Below are 21,320 nucleotides of genomic sequence, written 5' to 3' on the forward strand. Positions count from 1 at the left end.
ATTTCTTAGAAAGTGGACAATTTTGGGGCAATTGGCCAGACGAGAAGAGAGAAGGAACTTTCATGTATAAGATCACATAATATAAATGCAATCTTGTTTTAATTATTTACTTCTTTTTATTTTTTTTTATTTCTTTATTAGATTGCAATAGAATATGTACCGCAAATAGAAACACGTTTTTTACGATATTCTCTATCTTCTAAAATATTCCTTGCTTCGCTTTGTAGTTATATAATTGTACTGAATAATTATTATCATACGTTTCCTCTTCTGACACCATCATACACAAAGCGTTTATACATGCAACAGCAACTTCACATTAAAGCGACGAGAACGACACGTCGTTCTGTTTTAAGACAGTACATCGGAATACCGTTCGAAAATATATAACTCGCTCTTCCTTAGGAAAATAACAATTTCTTCGACTAACGACATCCAATTGCCTGTTATTTCACCGAACGTTCGTTCGAAAGCGCTATCTGTGTCGTGTTTATTCGCATTAAATTCTCGCGTTTACTTAAAAATTCCAAAGCCAAACACGCTTTTCAAACCGTGTTTAATGTATTACGGTGACAATTCTGATTGCTGTAAACGCGCGGTTGATACGGCGACACGCAGATAACGACTAGCCTGGCGCAAAAGCTGGAAAATCGTTAACTCGTTTCAATTACGTGAACTCGTCCCTGTTGAAGCTAAAACGCAAAGTTATATACACGCCCAGCCTGTTTGTCACCGATCGTCTATTGTCGCGTCAAAAATCCCGACACTTTGAAAGCTTTGCCAGTTTGCTCGATAAAGCAGCATGCGAATAAAAATAAGGAACAATCAGGTTAATTTAACCAGCGTTGAATTGTCACGACATAGCGCCAGCGTGGGCAAACATTTTGACCTTTTCGTTGCTACACGTGGATACGTATACTTATACCTATACCACTTGGTTATTTTAATCTATTACATACGCATGGATTAACTAATTCGAGTAAACTATATATCTAGTTCGCCAATCTATAGTGACCCATCACGTTAGGCGACATTCAGAACGAACTTGCATATTCAGATACGAAGTATTCTGAATTTTGATTACGTATTAATGAAATTCCATCGTATTCCTTTCGTATCCTCGCTTGTCTTTCTCCAAGTGTACTTAAAAATTGGTTTCAATAAAAATAACAAGGAATCCTTAAAGAGAAGAAGAAAAGGGGAAAATATTGGGAAAAATAAGACAAGTCCGAGTATTTGTTGAGTTAATAAAATTCCATTGGACGCCGTGTATCAAATATTCCTCTCATTTCGTCATTTGTCCTTCCCAATCGGTTCATGAACACTGCTTTAAATCAAGATAACAATGAATCCTTAAAGAGAAGAAGAAAAGAGAAAAATGCTAGAAAAAATAAGACAAGTTTCCATCTATTCTTGCAAATTGCTTTCGATAAAAGTAGCGAAAAATTTCTTTAAACGGATAAAAGAAAAGCGAACAAGCGAACCCTTGCCTACTTTCTAACGATAAACGAGTCTCAAAGGAGTAGCTCAGATGGCAATCGTCAAAAAAGAAAAAAAAACGCGATAGGAAAAGAACACTCGGCAAAGAGTACTCGGCGATTTCAAGAATGCTTGGTCAGCATCCACGAGAACGATAGGAGAGCAACAGCAATTACAAAAGAACCATTTATTCTCATTATTATGAAAAAGAATCCGCGGTACGACGAGCTCGTAACGAGTTACCCTGGCGATCATCTTCGTTTCATTCATTACCCTGTCAACTGGCTCGAAATTGAAACGTTTCACGGCCAGTCGACGTTCAGCCAACTATTAAAAAAAGAGTGACATGAAGACGGTAGAACGAGAAGAGAAGAGAAGAGAAGAGAAGAGAAGAGAAGAGAAGAGAAGAGAAGAGAAGAGAAGAGAAGAGAAGAGAAGAGAAGAGGCTGGCGGTATACTCGAGCAGCAGACATCGATGAAACATACGAGCAGAGCGAGGGACTCCGGCTAAACGCCGCAACGAGCCATAACTTTGAAGTGCGGCCTTAAAACGAATTAACCCCATTTGCCGCGATAACTTCTAATGCAATTTCACCGTAACATGTGCGATTTACCGAGCACGGGCCGATTTTTATGTTCTCCGCGTCTACAGAAACGACCAAGACAGTATATATTACGAGGAACAGATTCTTTCGAACAGTGAATGGATTTCAATTGGCGGATTGCGAACGTTCGCGCGTTTAAAAGAAATTTATACAGAGAAAAATGTGCGGAATTCGCGTAATATGTAAAAATATACGGAATATCGGAAAGTACATGTTACGATATTAATTATAGTATTTGATATATATGATAACAATGTAATAGTCGATGAAACGAATCTTTTATATTTATGCTTCATTTGTTTATGTTTATATCGATGGAGATATAAATTTCCATGAACATTCGCAATCTATCGATTAGAAACGAGATATTCGAACGGTCAAAATATTTGAAAAAGAAAAAAAAAAAGATAAGAGAAAAAGAACGAAGGAAGAAGATGGAGACTTTAGGAATTTTGAATTCAGGCATCGCAAGTCTAAAAAAATTCACGTTTCGACTAGTGTCTAACTTTGACGAAGGTTTCATAGAATACGTGCACGATTTTATCATTTTGCGTGGTTTGATTAGAATTCTGTGCGTAACGCGGACGAATAAAGTGGTAGAGAGTGTAACTTTCCGAGGAGCTTATTAATAATGAATCAGACAGCGAGGTGGCCTGACGTGGTTGCTTACGCTCGAAGTTGTCCACGTCAGGTGTATGTCTGCACCGACTAAAGCATTTATAAATAACCAATAACAGGAAGATGGCTTGCATTCTTCCAGCATGAATCTGCTGGCAATAATTCGTTTCTTTATTTGTACTAATTTTAACGAACTACTTTCGGCTACTTTAAAAATACCTTTTTCTTCTTCTTCTTCTTCTTTACTTTTACAGGAAGAACGAAGAAGAAGAAGAATAGCCGGGAATTTCAAATGGACCGCTATGTGTCGCTGCCGATAGCCAGAAATATTTCCCTTCGACGGTTTATTTGGAAATATTTGATCGCCGAATATTTGCGTATTTATACGTCTATCGCATATATTCTTCCATTATTTTTCTTGTTTTGAGTGTAAAAATATTGCCAAGTAAATCTATTTTTTGCCGATAATCGACGATATTTCATCTTCGTAGTTTATTTTCAAATAATGAGAAACGAGCGAATCGTCGAACGTTTCTTCTGCAACGTTTACCTCGAGCACAAGGGGAGACATTTTTCGCTATTGTTCCTCCTCGTAACTCGCTACATTTTCGGTCCGTCGAGTTTTAAACGAACCCAAAGCGTTTGCATCGTATTAAAGGAGTATTTAACGCGTTGCAACGGCAAGTGTAGAGAATTGATGATTTATTTTCTTCTGCTGGATATTTCCACCAGCTGTGTCTCGAGCTACGATTTGTTTTCAGCAAAATTGTAACGTCGGAAACCGCTTTTCTTCTGCTGACTGTGCCAGTTGCGTTTCGCGTTTCTGCCGCTGTTACCATTCCAATTTGTAGATGGGCCGTAAAAGCGGTTTTTAGCATGAAGTTCGTCGTGTTCCGTGGCAATATAAGCCTGGCATTTAGGCAACGCGCACAACCGGCGCTAATATTATCGTTTATTTCCAGCCATACAAAAGCTAAGATACGCGTCCTCCGATTTTATCGCGATTCAAAGCTGTTTATTATATTTTCTGTTTGCTTTCGAGAATCTACGTTCTCTCCGCTGTCTTTCGAAATTTCTTAATTTTCAATATCGAATGCAGATCGATACGTTTCCAACTTTCTTCCTTTCTACTTTCACAAAATTTTGTTTCGTACAAAATTTCAGAAACGATATAGCTACGCAATTAACAGCAATACTTGCAAAGAATTTTATCTCTTAAATTTCTCATTTAATTTCAATCTGATTAATTTGATACTCGGTCGTACTTTTCTATTGATAAGAAATTTCTGAAAATTGAAGATAAAACGTTAATTCCGATTACGAGAGACGAAGAAAAGGAAAGCGGATAATGCTAAAGAAAAGAGAAAAGACAGCAAAACGGACACACAACGTTTTGCGACGTGTAACATTCCACGCGTAAGACAATTTACATTCGGAATGGTAACAACGATGAACATTTACGATAACGCCGTAGTAGATAACAGGTTTTCACATTGTGTTTCTCACCTGTTATCCACCTCATCTAATCGTAGGTTCACAACTTTTACTACATCGTCGTGCCGTATCGTTGCAGCGTCGTGTTTTTAATCATTCATGTTGCTCGTTTAATTATTTATGAATTTCCAGCGAGTATCTGGCTACGTGGAAATTTCGAAGAAAAACGTGAAATATGATTCTCAGAAGCGAACAGAATTCTTTCCACAATTTCGTCAGTATCTTTAGATCTATCACGAGATCTTGAAACATATTTGCTAATATGAAATAAAATACGATAAATTTATAATAAAATTGAAAGCGTCGAAGATTCTCATTATATTCGTTATCGATTTTCAACGGCGAAAATCTGCAATTTCTTTCGCTACGATGATTCTCCGCCGTCGATATTGAATTTCCAATATTCCGCGGAACTGGCAATCGCAAAAATTACGTTCGATTTAAATCTCGTTAAACGAAAATCAATATTCTGTCCCAATCACGTCAGTTTTGCGAGAATCGTAGATCTGAAAAACTAAGATAGGACAAGTGAGGAGTAAAAAGAGCGAAGGAAAAATACGACCTTTAATCCACCGTTCTCAAACAAAAGAAACGAATTCGTTCGACGTTCGACTCGCGGCACATAATTTACGATCATATCGGTACGTACATCTACTGATTAGAAGATGTCGGTCAGATTGGAATCTTCTCGAAGATGGTATCCCGCTGGGAGTAGCCATCCACGGGTTATTTAGCAATTAAGTTAGAGAAATTTACCAAACGTCCAGCTGGACAAATTATGAAGTACAAATTAAATAATTAAAAAAAAAAAAAAAAGATTAGAATCTTCGAGATATGACTGGAGATATGGCGCTAGCGAGTTTCCAAAGCCTTTTACTACGCATTAAGGTAGCCACGAAAAAAGAAGTTTCTGCATCCACCGCTGTATAATCAAACAGCAATCTCGTGAAAAACGTGGAACGTTCCCTGTGAGCGTGTTTCCAAGCATAATAAACTCGATCGGACGATGAAATTACACGCCGATCTCGTGACCATCCACCGTTGATTGAGACAATTCCGTAATTAACTGTGTCGCCACGTGTATTCCTGGAACGTTAACCCCCCATAACAGCAATTTCCTTCGCCTCTGACAAGGAAATAATGCGAACGAACGCAATCTGGCTTTTCATTTGAAAAATAGAAAGGAATTATGGAAACAATTTGAACGCTCGATATCGGCACACAACGATATTAGCAATGGAGCATCAAAGTATAGAGATCGGCAAATGGAATAGTATTTTAACGATATGTAGACGGATACACGAGAGTAGATTATTTTCAAGTGACGCGAGTTTGATTTGAGAATTAATTCCATTCGTCGTGGAGAAAGAGAGAAATTAATAAATCGACGATTCGAGTCATCGGGAAAGCTCAGAGAAGAATCATAGCAGTTGGTGGATGAAATATAATCAACTTTATCTCTATCGGTGTGTATTTCCTTGAAACGCTATACTTTTTGGGAATACGAACTGTGACACGACCAGACCGGTTTCGAAATTTAATTTCAAATTGCACGTTCATCGTTATTTCTTTTCCTCGTCTAACTTTATGTATATTCTTGTATTAACAAAAATTGAGATTAATCGGATGATATAGGGATTTACCATGAAGTTAGACGAACGAAAGGGATAACGAGCAATGTAGAATTTTAAATTAAATTTTGAAAGCGATCGTTCGACCGGGCCTTGTAAGGTTAGTGTCAAATGTCCCGATGGCCTTAAGCACTATTTTTTACGAGCTTTTTACGATTTTTTAAAAATGTACAATTCTTTAAAAATATTTTTTATAGCTACTTTTAAGCTCTACGTTTATTACAGTGTTTATGGTTGTTTATATTTGTCGCATCCCCCAATTCTTTTATTACAGCGCGCTTTGCTTCTTCTTGTGTCTTACAACTTCTTCTCTTTTTTTTTTTTTTTTATAGCTTCTGCCGCTCTCCTTTATTTTGCTGCAACCTCTTTATAACTTTCGTGTTTCACGCTCTTTTTTTTTGTCCATATCTCCTCGCTTCTCGCCAAGGTAAGTAGTTCAATTTTTAATCAAATTGCTTCGAGATAAGCTGTTTTTATCGCGACTAGGTTTTATAATAATTTAATTACAGATACCAAAATGTAATTGATCGAACGATCAGTTTCGATTAATGGCAAACGTAATCGCAAGTCAACGTACTGTGCATCCAATGACTGCCAGACTTCTCGGTATAGTGAAAGAAAATTCTACGAGAATGATTCATCGACTCCAGGCATGGATTTTAGAAGACCCGCTTTATTTCAAAGAAATCTGTTATCGTTTCAAGTGAAATCTCTATCTCGATGACGTTAACGATGTCCAGAAAGGGTTTCATCGAACGGAAACATCGGGCGATATTCAAAGAAAATTCTCTCGCAGGAAGGTTGTTCGATTCCTATGCAGTCGACTAAGAAATGCTAAGCGGCGAAATTACGTGTAAAAATTCTGTCAACGTCATTAAAAAGGCAAGCACGACGTTGTCTTGTTTCCAGACGAACAGAAGTTGCACAATTTCAAAAATTACAGCCTGTCACGGCGTTATAAAATGATTCGAATTCTTCAAATTCGATAGAATTATAAAGAAAAATTATTAAGGAAATTGGTGGAATTTCTCTCGTAAAGTAAACTCGATAGGGAATTGCCTCGAAGAATTTTCGCAATTTTCGTCTGCAATGGGACAACGATGAAAAGCTTGAAATTATAACGTTTTCAAAACTCGTGTATTTCGACAGAAAAGCTTGAAAATTTTAAGACGACCGACCAATGATTTCTCGCTTTCTATCGTCCGTTGTCTACGAAAGTGTGAACGGACTCGTTCTACGAAAACAACTCTCGTCGCTTTTCTAGACGATCGAGCGTTTCCCTGAGCGTTTTCGCCGAACAAAGAAAAACTGCGTGTTTCACGAAACGTTATAATTGCTGTTTCCTGCTTTGCAAAGTTGCACAACGTCTACATCTGGCTTTGTACGAAGCTAATAGACCTTGAACTTATTTTTCATTCCGACGACGCTGTACGTTCGTTTCGTACGCAATCGCTGCGGTCGCAAAAATCGACGGTATCGCAGCGTGTTGCGGTTTCCGATGGATTCAGCGCAAATATACATCGAATCGAATAAATAGAAAGGTATTCACTTGGGAAGAAAAAAGAAAAAGCGAAAAAGGTGTAAATAAATATCGTTGGTAATGGCAATAATACGCGAGATAAATATTTCATTTTGTTCTAAACAAAGGGAAAGATTACGACCCGTGGTGTAAGAAAAAAATACCATAAGCCCGGTTCTAAACTGCGATCCGCTTGATAGATTCCAGAAACAGTAAACAGTTTGGGAAAAGTAAAATTTTAAATTAGAATAAGAGAAATATATACCGGAGTATACTTAATTGAAGAAAAATAACAATCCTAATGTGTTCCAAACGTTTCCGCCCATTTTTACGTGCGTTTTCATTGAAAGCAGAATAATACGATTAAAATAACTTTATTTTCCAATAAAAAGAAGAAGAAAGAAACGTTTTAAATCCCAAGTTCTTCGATATGAAGCCCTATTTGCGTCCGATTACTGCGAGTCAGTCGTCGCCGCCACGAGATACGAAAGGTGTTAAAACACTGTCCGATTTAATCTTTGTTATCTTCCTATTGTTCCATTTCTATACGAATTATCGCTATTTCGTATCCATTCCACGTAAAACCACATGGACAATGGAACGACAAAAAAATATTTAATCTGCAATTGAAACGCTAACACATAAGCAGCGATGGAACAATGAATGTCCAGGCTTTAAAAGGTCACGAAACGGGCACGATTAAACCAATTAATTAATTAAAATGTTTGCAACTCGTTCAACCTTGCGACACAAATGATCGTAATCATAGCCGTGATCATAATCTAAAAGAAATGGTCGCTTATCGAGAATAACATATTTTTGTTTATCCATCGTCACGCTATTAGCCGAATAAAGATACAGCTTTGGAGAGATTATAGGAACATTTGTCTTAAAGAAATATTATAACGATATTAATTTGTAAAATTTATGTCAGGATTATAAATGACAGCATCATAAATAAGGTTTAAAAAATAACAGAATACACGGTGGAAATATTCGAACAATTCCAAGTAGGATAAAATCAATAATTTTCCCATTAACAACGCTGTTAGCATCGTTAGCGTACTTAAACGTACCATTGCGAGAATTAGACGAAAAGCGGATAGAATTGCAAACGTAGAGCTACAAGATCGACACGACGGAACTCGTTAAACGAGAACGCGACCACGGATACGTTTAACGATTTTGCACCATTGGAAAACATAGCTAATTAGTATTTACGCTGCGGCACGTAGCATGGTCGTAGATTTAAAGGCCGTTCGGTTCTATTTGAAGCGTAATTTCGTTATCTAGCGAATGTGCACGTGCCACGCAAGGATGTGCGATAAAAGGAAGCATTAAATTGCGTTCCCAGATTCATTCAGCTGTTTGAGTATTAAAAATAAATTTTGCATTTTCGCTATCCTTATTTTTATCACATTTCTTAATTAATAATTTCCGTATCGACGCCACTCCAACAGAGAAAATCCTATTGAGTTTCTCTTCTTTTCTTCTTCGCACAAATATTTATCGTATATTATACAGACTGTAATATAATCCAGGAAATGACTCTATGTATAATAGAAAAGGAATTATATCTTCCAAGTGGGACGTGTCTTATCGTCTAAAAGCTTCGAATCATAATGCGTCCATAAATTTTTTTAAAAGAAGTCATCTGCTACATTAAGGTCGGCTAATGTCTTAACACTTTGACTGCCACGCCGAAATCACATGTTTCACTCAGAACGTCTCAGTGTTTTATCACAGTGCACCGTTAGATGCAACATTTGTTCTCATTTTTTTTTCTATTGATGTTCTAATAAAAATGTTTAATTGTTCGATGGGGCATTTTCTATTTCAAAGTATCTTCTATTTATCGGTCATATTCAATACTAACTGTTAATTGTCATTCAATTTTTACAATCGTAAAAGGTTCAAGCGCTCCGGTTACCAATGACCACGGTGGCGTCACAGGAAAAACCACAGTCGATCATATGACCAACGTGGCAGTCACAGTGTTGTAATCTTCGAATATTTTCTAACATCTGTGAAGAAAATAAAAGAAATCTTGAATCGAGAATAAAATTTGAATGCGAAAATTGAAACGTGATCGCTTCACCTATACTGCGTGTTTCGTTCTGCGACACAACCATATACGACGTTAACATATATGTGTTAAAAGTTACACGAATTAAACTAAAAATAAGCCCCAGATTTAAACGCACGCGAAACAAAGTCCTTTTAATTAAAAGCTTAATTAAAATTTAATTAAAAGGCCCCAGCGATACCAAACTTTGACGAACGAGCCTCTGACACTTGACACGGTCGATTTACCATCGAACAAAGCGAATATCGCGACCCGTTATTCGCACGTTATTTCGCTAGCGTGCGCGAAATCCAGGCTGCAATTTATCCTTTCGTGAAGAGACGGTTGAGACTTATTTGCATCGTACCTTGGCGAGTTTACTGTCGCCACGTTGGCGCGCTTTCAATCGCGAATTAAAAACCGCTCGTAACGCGGCAACCGATGCGAGAAACGACTCGTTTGCGAGCACCTCCGTGTCGACGTCCGCCTTCGAATATTTCTGGAACGGAATAAACGAAGCGCGAAACGTATACGCGCGTTGTATATTCTTCATAAGCGAAGATCACACGGGGCTACATAATAAATCCGTTTCTATTGACTTTCTTAGTTTTACATTACTTCGTCGGTGAAGTTGGAAAGAGAGGCGGCAGATTTTACCATACGATGCCGAAACGCCACGTGCTATGTCGCTTACGCTCAGTTCAAATTTCCCTCCGATACGATTTAACGTAATTTAGTAATGGACATTTATTTTCACTGCGAAACAGCCGAGAAAAACGAGGTTGAATTTAAATCAATTTAAATTTTAATTTAAACCTCGCGACAGTCTAAGAAGAATAAGAATTTCACTTAAAAGATAAAAACCAGGGAAGACTTCACATATATTTGAACGTGTCCTGATAAATGAGAAAATGCTACATAGGACAAGGAATTATCGCGAGAAAAGCGAGAAAAGAGACGAATCGTTTTCACGCGTTGCAATTGCAACATTGGCGAGAACAGAAGATCGCGTATACGGTTGCGCAAAGTCGGAATGGTGTAATTAAACGATCGGAACGGCGAATCCAGAGACAATAGTCGATGATGTTGGAGCGTAACACGGTGTATTAACCCCGGTCGCGATATCGTTTATCGAGTTTCCGCGATAATCGATGTGGGTCGCACGTGCAACAAGAGGATCCGCGGAGTCTCGTGATTTCGAACAGATCCTTTCGAACGAAACGTAGAACTCGAGAACGTGGAGTGTCCTGTACCTAAGAAATTTCCTATTTTCAACTCTGCTGTCGAAGGTGCATAGACTCTAAGAAATTAATTATCTACTATTAATTATGTACAGTATGTTACGGACGAGAAATCGTGGATTATAAGAATCAACGAGATCTTATTGTACAAACTGTTCATCTTTCAATAGATAAAACAAATAGAATTCCACCGTACGTGGTTCACGTGACAACATTCGAATATTGTAAACACGCGAATAAGGAAATAAATGAAAATAAATAATCATAACGTGAAAAATGAAAAGATCTCTGTAACCTGTAGCAGATAACGGATAATCTGCGTAGCTGAAGCGATTCGCGTTCGATAGTTTCCGATGCATTTCATAATTGGTATAAATAACCAACGCGGTGGCATTCGAGGAAAATGAGATCAGCCGCGAAAGAATTCCGGCTAATCGAATCGAATTAATCCCGGAATTCGAATGCACGAGATCCAATTTTAGCGTTCAACGTTTTCCAGTCGCAGCGGGTTCTTCGCAACTATGAAGGACCGTTGTGCAAGCAACGTAACGAAACCGTGTGTAGCCTTGTCTGTTCGATTAATGCGCCGGATCCTAACGTTTCTTGGACGATGCACGAATTAGAATGCCGTCGTTCAACAATTATAGAAACCGCCTTCTAAACGACCAAGATCCAAGAGAAATGGACCTCCGACCAGCCGAGCCTGTCCCTCTCTGTAGATACGTGCTTTATTTTCGTAAACGAAAGATGATACTTGGCGGCGCGAAATCGTCTATTTTGCGTAGGATTCGTAATCGACGATCGTAACGCTCGAATTGGCGGTCGTCTGGTCGAAGATCGTGGATTTACCCCGTGATTCGTGGGCTCGTAAGCGCCAAACTATAAATTCTAATGGTAACGAGACGCTAGTTTCGGTGTTTCCATTTCGTCTTTCAGACCGCCAACATTTGTACTTTGCCGATCATTCGGATGATACGTCGCGAATTCCGTGTTAAAGTATCGCGTAAAACACTAAGGGCCTTTTCGTTTGTCGAAACGAGAGCGAAATCGGAGCATAAAAATTCGAGGATTTACGAGGGTTAAATATACCCTTTACATGCGGTAAGTGCAATCATCAAAGAATAATTTGCTGTAGTTCTAAATACGACAGGATATTTATATTCCTTTAAAATGGATTCGACGACTCGATATAACGTTTACGCGTTAAACGCAATCACGAAAGAATAATTTACCGTTGTTTTAAACGTGCAAAGTAGTTTATGTTCCTCTAAAATGAGAAACCAGCAGAGGTTCGTCAATTGTTCGATGATCGATAAAGGACGATTATGTAAGTAACGATCTTGCTATCTTCGAGATAGTTGCGCGTTAACGATTACGATATTCTTTATGCGAGAGATTTCCTTATTCGTTAAAGTATAACCGCGGGAAACGAGAAACGATACGCAACTATTGTAGCTCGCTCGTAGAATTTAAATCAAGAAATACGGAGAATGGAATTTTTACAGATTATTTTTACTCTTACGAACAAACTGTGCAACGCTTGGCTCCACGTCCCAGAATCAAATATTTAAAAGCTTCTTCCACTCCGCCACGAATTCTTCGAAACTTTAAGAAAAATTCCATCGCTGCGGATAATACGATAATTTCGAAGAACTCTCGATCGCAACTAAACCCAGCGCAATCGTAATACGAAATAAACAAATTCCACGATATTGCGCGTTCACAGCCGACAAGTTTATATCTCACGAACCTCGACGACCACAGGAATCAGCAAAGTTCTGACTAGCAGAATGCAAATTGGAAAATACGTACGTCATTAAGAATGAACGATCATGGTCGCGAATCAACACGACCGATAATCGCTGACTTTTCCGAAAGACGTTAGATACGATCGTACAGGCGCATCAATGGCCAACTGACACTCAGATAGTAGTGTAAGATAGTTCACTGTTATTTTCATAAAAATATCTATAGCGTTGTAAATATACGTAGCGCTGTAATAAATAACGTTCTACATTTGTTATTAGGAAAATCCATTATACTTGTATTGAATCGTAAAAACTTATCACGTGAAAGGCTAAAGCTATAATTGAATTATGAAACTAAAGGAGCGATATTCGCAAGGATTGATACACGCCATCGTTCATAAACATCAAGATATTTATAGAACGTTCAAACATTATGTATGTGAAATTAAGACACAAGTTCTAACTCCACCCTACATAAATAAAGTTTGCATGTTCAATGTTAGACTAAAGTCTCATTTTTACATCCACCACGTTCCTCAATTATTGCTTTCAATTTTCACATTCTTATTATTAATTCATCTATCGTACTCGCTTTTATTTAGTACAAATTACAAATGAACTTCTCGCGGTCTTTCGTTTGACTTGTTCGACAGATTTTTAATAAGAGTAAAATCGCGAAGGCCGGCGTATGATCGTTAATTCGTCGTGTGCATTTTATTATACCTACTAATCTCTGCCCATGCGGAATAGTACTGACTCGTGTAAATAATTTGGAAAAATTTCCGGAGCGTTTGCTTGTACAAAACACGGCGTTCTAATTGATTAATCGCTTCCCTAAATCAACTGGAGCCATTTATCGCGTTTTATATAAAACCAGATGCTCTAATATTTATAGACGGAAGTGAACGTGACTGAATTCAAATTTTCTACATCTTGACTTGCGCTACTAGGATTTTCAGGACACGATTTGCTGCAAGAGCTCGCATTCGTCACGGCGACGACAGATTGTCCGATGGACTTTCAAAGCTACCGAAGATGCGTGTACAATGGAAATCGTTATCTGCGTTTTATCGAGTTCTCGTACGATCGAGATCGTTTTTAGATCGCGTAAATCGCCGTGATTATATTTATCAGCGTAGCTCGCTCGAGGAGCGCGAGAAGAATATCTGGTACTCGATGTTTAGCCAACTAAACGAGCGTTCTGTGAAAATAAACGATGAATGCCACGTGCGATTGCTCGGCACGATTAATTTGGCACGGCGATAACGAAAAGAGAAAAGGCTGTTTCATCCTCGTAACGGTTCCTCTTTGCGTGTCTCGCGAGCGTGATCCAAGCGTATTTCGCCGGCCGTGAACTCATTCATGATCGTAGAATCGGCTCGATGGCGCGTTAACTGGTTTCGATATCGAATTGGAAAGTGTTCGTGACGGAGACAACAGGTGTACGTGTCACGTTGTTGCGAACCTCTTAACCTTTTCACGACCATTCAGAGAAAATCCTGGCTATAGATTAAGGACACTTGTATGCATTCGATGTTCGTGACAGTGTTGTGTCATTGAATATAACGTTTAGCTGGATACATTATCGAAGTAATATATGACAGATAGAACGCGTATCGAAAGTGAAAAAGCGCCGAGAATGGTCTTTGTAGTAGAAAGTATTTCAAACTGAAAGCATTAAAATGTTCTCTTCGATATATCATTTACACGCGATTTGCTGGAGAATTTGCTATGAAAATTGAATGCGCGCGTAATTATATAAATCGAAACATAATTTTAGAAACGTAGGATAACTCGGTTGTTCGGAGAAAAAATGTTTAACTGAAATTACGTAATCAATACTTATTGTCCCCGAACGATTCACGTTACTTCCACGTTCTTTCTCTAATTGAAGCGCAGGAACGCTGTCCAAGGTAATAAAAAGAAACCACTAAACAATCCATGTAATCGATTTTCCAACAGTAGCATCAGTCTATTGGTTTTTCCACGTCGTTCCGAATTCAACGAATTCGCGAGATTTCAAATAGAAAAATGAAGGGACACGCGGGGAGAATACAGACCATCGCACTAATGAAAAATTAATAAAAGATCACAGACATTCGACCGATTCAGTGATTGAAATGGACGACAAATTAAATATTAGCGAAGTGGGTCGTGCTTTCTTTCGATAAATATTGTAATTTTCATAGACGAGACGTTTTCAATATGAAAACCGCGTTAAATTGCGCGTGATCGTACGTTAAACGCGTCTCGGATCGATTTTACGTCAACCCGCAGGTATTCCCGGCTGCTTCAGAAAAGGTGCAACGCATATCTTCCGACTGGTCGTCCGTGAATGCCACGATACTAATGATTCAAGGCCACTATTGACAATCCACGACCTATTATTATTTTCAAATACGATGTCGAGCTACGAACAACCTTGCTTAGTTCTTCTCGTTTCCTTTCAATTTTAACGTCGATTGTTAGCTAAAAAAAGAAAAAAAAAGGAGTAAACTAAAGAACGTATCTTCTAACTCGACGAAGAATGAAATTGAAATTGGAATTGGAATTGGAAATTCATATAGAGAATCGTTTCATGAGGCAAACGAACATTACGAATAGCTTATCGAATTTTTATCGGGTACTTAATTCCGACGTTATCGTACGATGCTATTGTCGACCATTCTTCTTTCTCTTCGTATATATACATACATTGTCAACAATCGTGGTTCCAATAAATTGAGAATACGTGTAATAATGGAATTTAAAGTAATGCCATCTAAATGGAAACGTTTAAATATTTTCTAGAACGCAGAAAACCTGCTTTCGAGAGTGTTATTTTTAATGTTATACAAATGTGTTACCTCGTAAAAAGAATGATCTAAGATATACTTGCCATGAATCTGTATAATATAGCATAGAAATATTTGGTGTTCTTATGCAAAATAGCATTCAGAAATGTCTGTGCTTTTGGTAGCTTCAAAGTGATTAGATGAATAACTACGTTATATTGGATGAAAGACACCCTCATAAAGGTATAATACCGACGTTCAGAAGCGGCAGAATGATTCAGGGCATTTTACCGATGCGGGCCATTGAGGAAACTTCGAACACGTGTACCAAAGGACTGGCAGTGGAACCGTGCATGGTGGGGATAAACATCGCGCGTCGTGCACGAACCAATGCACTAGCAGCTAACACCCAGTTAGATAGTCACTATGCTTTTACCGCGCTGCTCGACAAAGTCCAGTAAATAACTTCGCGATACGCTGAACTTTTACAGTGTAGCATGGCCTCCAAATTTGTATCTATAAACTCTTTTCGTTTTACAAATTCTTTACATATGACAGATATTGTAATAAATATGAGATTTAAATCTTCTATCTAATTTATATATTGGATACTACAAATAGGATATTATACTACCACCAAGTACTATGCTACTGCTACCATTTTGTGTGTCTGTTACATTTGGACAATAAACGATACTTAATCAGTATTTAATCTGATCCTAGAAACGTAAGATTGATTTGTAACATATGTAAAGTTTGTAGGTAATGAAAGCAAGGACCATTGCACGTACGAACCAATAATATTGAAGCTTAAGATAAAAATAATTGTAAGGAACAAGAAGTTACTTACCATTGAGACCATATTTTTCCTGGTTCCTCTTAACTTGGTCAAGAGATAATCCTTTGTCAGAATCGACATTAAAGAAATTTACCACCTCGTCCACTGTTTTACAATGACCGTCCTCCATGGTTACTTCTGTATTAGTCACTAATTTTATCTGTTCAGTGACTGTCCACGTTCATTCACACTGCAATTTTCTGTAATTCAAACAGACAAACAATTATAGATTATTTGTTCTTTCAAATAAATATTCATTTTCTTTGCAAACATGCACAAATAAACTGATCTGCTCATCGCATAAATATCAACTGCAAATAACAAGTGTAACCAATTATTGAAAACAGCAGAAATTATTAAATAACCAGACAGATAACAAAATGATTCTACAAAGACAGACGTTTCGATGCATTTTAATTTCAATTGTTTTCAAAGCTGAAATATAACCAATGAGAGCTATACTCCTTCAGATAAAAATACATAGTTTGCAGAAACTTGTCGAAATAAAGATTCCCAGAGAGCGGAGCTTAGATAAAGGCGATGAGGAAAAGTCACCGCGTGCTCGCAATTACGAGCCAAGCCGTTTCAGGTTAAACCTTTGTCGTGGAACGAAACTTTTCAAGGTGTACGCACCGTGATTTCCCCTGATCGTTCGACGCGAAACGTACAAAGTTCGATAACAGAACAGAAGTAAACTCACCAATGACCAGTACGAAGTATTCGTTGGCGACGTGTCACAGAGAAATTACGTTACGGCTGTCGAATATTTAGGTTAGCTACAGGTCCCTAAGATGCACTCAAGCACACAGCGAGAGAGAGAGAGAGAGAGAGAATGAGAGGGAGGGAAGGAATGAGAGAGAAAGACGAAGAAGAGAAAAAAAATGAAACGAACTGGCACGAACAAACTTGCCGGGCACTGAAATGAAAAGTTCTACGGCCGATTAACGACGTATCACGATACGCGGGCACAGAAATTTAAGACGCTCGTCATTTTCTTCACGATATATTTCCCCTAAATGCTAAGCAAACCTCCTCTTCCGTGAGACTGACACGGCGAACGACAAATCATTGCACACGTGCGCCACCTCGCGGAATGCGCCATTAACAAGTTGCAGCGTAGTTGCCCGCGCGCCGTCTACAATGCAAACGTAATTATAAACATAAATATCCAGTTAATCGAGATTCATTAACGCGTTACGATTACTCCATATGAATAGCCCTTCACTTTTCAAACTATGGAATTTCTATGAAGACGAGTCGTTCGTTCACTTTTGTATTTCGCGAAATCCACGTCACAGCGCGGCGCACCGTATAGTATGAAAATGCGTGCGAGTCGAATGAACCGAGCATGTGGAGCGACGCCATTGGCTGGACAGCGTTCGTCAAGTATGACGCACTCAGCTATTTTCAGGCTTCTGCTAGTCTATTTCCTTGGCGCGTATTTTAAGACATTCAAAGGACATGGCTAATATTCTCGTTATATAACTATTGCTCTTATAATTTCATTTCGATCGCTTCGGTCGATGATTCGCGACGGAGAATTGATTTTCGCGCCATTCGACAATTTTCGTTCGATTAAATACGGCGGCCAGGTAATCGAATCGACACCGAATGATTGTTAAGTGGTTTCGTTATATAACTAAGTAACCGGCTGTCTGTAGATTGTATAAAATTTTTGAAACCCGTTACATAACCTAACGAAAGATGACTCGACAATATAGAGTTGTTTTGCATCCGAATCTTTCTTGCATTTAATCGATCACGAATAAAAGATCGATATTTTATCGCTCGCTGAGTCAACTTTGTTCAATTTGTCGTTCGTCTTGCCAAATGAGATGATGTTATGTAATATATCAGTACCGAAATGTACAATATGCAACGTTCACGCGCGTGCCTAAAATTGGGCCTGTAACTTTTCACTGTTACAGTAACAGTAATTCATCGGACCGTAGCAGCGGTAGTCGTTAAACTGAACCGAGTACATCGAATCATTTCAAACATCATAAACCAGTAAGCTTTCACGACGTAGAAGCTGCAACTACTACTAATGTATGGTTTTATTACTAATTCAAATAAATACTTGAAAGAAAAAAAGAGAAAACACTTATATCAACCAATATGCTCAACGATAATCCGAAACTTCCAGTCAACGATTTCACGTTCCTCGACTATATATGCATTTGAATACACAAATTCATACATAATGTATACATATGTAGATTCAAATATCAACAAAAAGAAGAAAAAGAGCAAAACAATTTCAAGAAACAATTCTGTTTGTTTGCGATTATTAAAACGTCACGTTAATAGGAAAAAGTACACGCGAAGCTAGTATCGACGACGAGTTTCCAAAAGTCATTGGATCGTCGCACGCTCAAGGTCAACGTCGCGGCGACTTAAAACTCGGATGGAGTGCAAAGGTCGCACAGCCAGTGTAGCAAACGCCGAAGCCAAGGTTAGCGCTAAACTTAAGTGTGAATGGAAGAGCGGTGACTAGCCGGGAGACTCGATCGGGGTTACGGCCGTTGGAATCAGTCACCGGGCAGACTCCGCGTCTCCGGAACTCGACCTGTAATCCTATTCACCCGAACGAGTTCCACAACCGAAAGCCCTGATCTTACGCGATAAGAAAAAAAAAATTCCAACGACTCCTCGACGTCGGACTTCGACTCCTTTCCTCCTTTCTCTCTCTCTCTCTCTCTCTCTCTTACTGTTTCGACTAAAAAATCTACAATTCGAACGTACGAAGATATTCAAGGAATCCTATCAAGCAATCCTTTTGACGCTGATGCGTTCGATCGTCCTGTGGCTACAAGAAACCTGAACAAGCAACGATCATGGTCAAAAGTCGCGATTGAAAACTTGAAAGAAAGTCGCGCGCCAAAATGAACGGACGAAGAGGTTGGTCGGTTGGTCGAACAGGACTGCGGAACACTTGGGAACCGGTCCGAAACACCGTCCGGACGATCAGCTCGCTCGAACGCCCGGGACGCGACTAACCGGCCAAATCGCGCGCGCCCCAGCGGACCATTTTAGCACGTCTCTGACGACGACTTCCTAATTATTTTGGCAGAGATGGCCAGCAGCCACTGATTTCCCTACCCCTCCCATCCTTAGCCGCTACGTTCGTCTCTATCTCACCAGGTACCCCTGTCCCTGTTCTACGCACCGAATCCCTCTTCTTGTCCACCAAATTCTATCCCCGTTCTTATTTTCTTTCTCCTGTTTCCTTCCGTTTTCTTCTCGCCTCTGTCAATAATGATTTTCTGCCTAATTTTCTGCGATACGCTAACTGCACTACTTTCAAATACTTTCGATTTTGCGAAGAGACTGGCTTAATTGCAGTTTCTTAACCCTTGGATCAATGGAACTGTTATTGGATTAATTTGTTCTGATTCTAGCAGTTACAAAGATGTACGTAAGGATGCAGCAAACAGGATGAATCATTTGAATTAAAACAGGCTTGTATGTTAATAGCATAATTGTGTTAGGTAATAGATTGACGATGATATAATATCGGGGATGGTTGGCGGCGTGGCAGAACAGTTTCTATTTGAAGATGAGATGCAACACGGTGGACGAGCTATAAAGATAGGAAATGTAGTACGTTTGTTGGCAAACAAGTAGAGGTCGTGTTTGTATGTAACGTGAGCTCCACATCGACACGTCTTCGATGAAGTAACATAGGCTATGTTAGTTTGGCTGGCTACTTAGGCTAGTGATACACTTTCGAGTAAGAAACATTCGCTGGACGCCGATTCGATGTACGTCACTAAATATCTATGACAACATGAAATCGAGCGTATAACATGACGAACGATCGCCTTTCGAAACTTTTGGTATCTTCACCCGCGCAGAAATTGCTCCTAAATTTATCCCTCTCGTACGATCCTATCTACGAGTACTGACTTATCAAATTCTTCGCGCGGTCCTAATCCTCGAGCGTATTCCATCGAATTTTCCACAATTTCGAAATAGATTTTACCGGAACGAAATCCCCCCGAATTTCCAAGTTCGAGTCGAGGACCCTTTCGAGATTTTTGTCACTGTACACCGAACGGAGCATATCGAGTACGTGGATTCGACCAAACACACATATTTCTTTCGAGAAGCATTGGACATCGACGAAAAACAGCGTACGATCTTTCACGCTGTTCGTTAAGAGATCCACAATAGAACGATTCACGGCCTCCCTCGGCTAAGTCCCTTTCGGCTTTTTTCGGTCACACAACACTGATCTCGTCCGATCGTCGTTTTCTTTTCTACCGATTCAGTCGATTTTCGTATCACACTGTGTACATGTATCGTCGTCACAAAAACACTATGGGTATCTGGGAAACCTCCTGTGTTCACCTGTTGGTTGTACTCGCGCGGCAAGCAGACTTACCAATGCTTCGTCTTCTTGTGCTTGGCTCCGGGCTGTTGTTTCCTCACCGAATCGATTTCTCGAAGGAAACCGGCACCGGTGCGGCTGGGTCCCGGTCGCACTTTGCGATTCTACGATCGGCCGCGCGTTTCTCTCGCGTTGTACGACGGACAATGCGCAGAAGAGTACCGTGGAAACAGGTAAAGTAAGCGAAAGAGAAGGCGGCGAGTGTGTCACACTGCGACGAACTTTTGCGAGGCCTGTCTCTGCCCGTTGATGCGACGATCCCGATTACAGACTCGCTACTCCTCCCTGAACATCGTACCGTGAGAACGCGCGCTTTCCTCTGGTTCCTCTGCTTTCCTCTTTACATGAAGGGTGGTCGAGGGCGAAAACAAACAAACATTCAAAGGGCAACGCCTGCGCTGCTCAACGAAACGAAGCGACGAACCTCGCCGAAATTCCTTTAAATAGTCCGTAGGCGTCGCTACCTGGCGGCCAGACACCGAACGAGGGAAAACTCTGGCCGGAAGCCAGTGGTCCCGGCGGCCGCCGCACAGCCTCCCGGTTCGCTTCTCGTCGCAGTTTTTTCCATTTAACCTTCGAATTTCACCAGCACACGCTTGGATTCGGGAACCAGCCCGCCGTACCTGCTACTCGCTAGCCTTAAATTTGTGTCGCGAGAGTTACGCGAAAGGGTACTACTCCAGGTAGCAGTTCGCTCCAGCCACTTCCGGTACCGGAACACCACGGCCGCCATTGCGAAAATCCTTCGCGTTGAACTTTACCACTTAGAAGCGATTGCTTCGTGTAGATTTCCCCGTTCGAATAAATTACGTTCGTGCTTCCGCTTGCGATCTGTGCGTAGAAAATAGGAGAATAAGCGTAGCTCGAAATGGTATGTACGTGTTAATTGTTTCATAGAGCGATAATAAAGATACT

General features: G+C 39.6%; 1 protein-coding gene across 4 annotated transcripts in view; it reads right to left on the reverse strand.

Moving 5' to 3' along the window:
• SERCA (ATPase sarcoplasmic/endoplasmic reticulum Ca2+ transporting SERCA) overlaps positions 1–20,828 on the reverse strand; it is a 54,066-nt gene extending 33,238 nt beyond the window's left edge. For 2 of the 4 annotated variants that reach the window (XM_076622146.1, XM_076622143.1), the window contains exons 1-2: positions 20,400–20,828; positions 16,025–16,212 (exon numbers count right to left, since the gene is read on the reverse strand). In XM_076622146.1, coding sequence (XP_076478261.1) covers positions 16,025–16,142 — 118 coding nt within the window. In that variant the 5' untranslated portion in view covers positions 16,143–16,212; positions 20,400–20,828. Of the gene's footprint in view, positions 1–16,024; positions 16,213–16,712; positions 16,789–18,757; positions 18,996–20,399 lie in introns of those variants that run through there. The other 2 variants (XM_033334834.2, XM_076622144.1) reach the window with 2 other exon arrangements.
• Between the last annotated feature and the right edge of the window lie 492 nt (positions 20,829–21,320).

The sequence above is a fragment of the Bombus vancouverensis genome, chromosome 10, assembly GCF_051014615.1.
Source record: "Bombus vancouverensis nearcticus chromosome 10, iyBomVanc1_principal, whole genome shotgun sequence".
In the NCBI taxonomy this organism is placed as follows: Eukaryota; Metazoa; Arthropoda; class Insecta; order Hymenoptera; family Apidae; genus Bombus; species Bombus vancouverensis.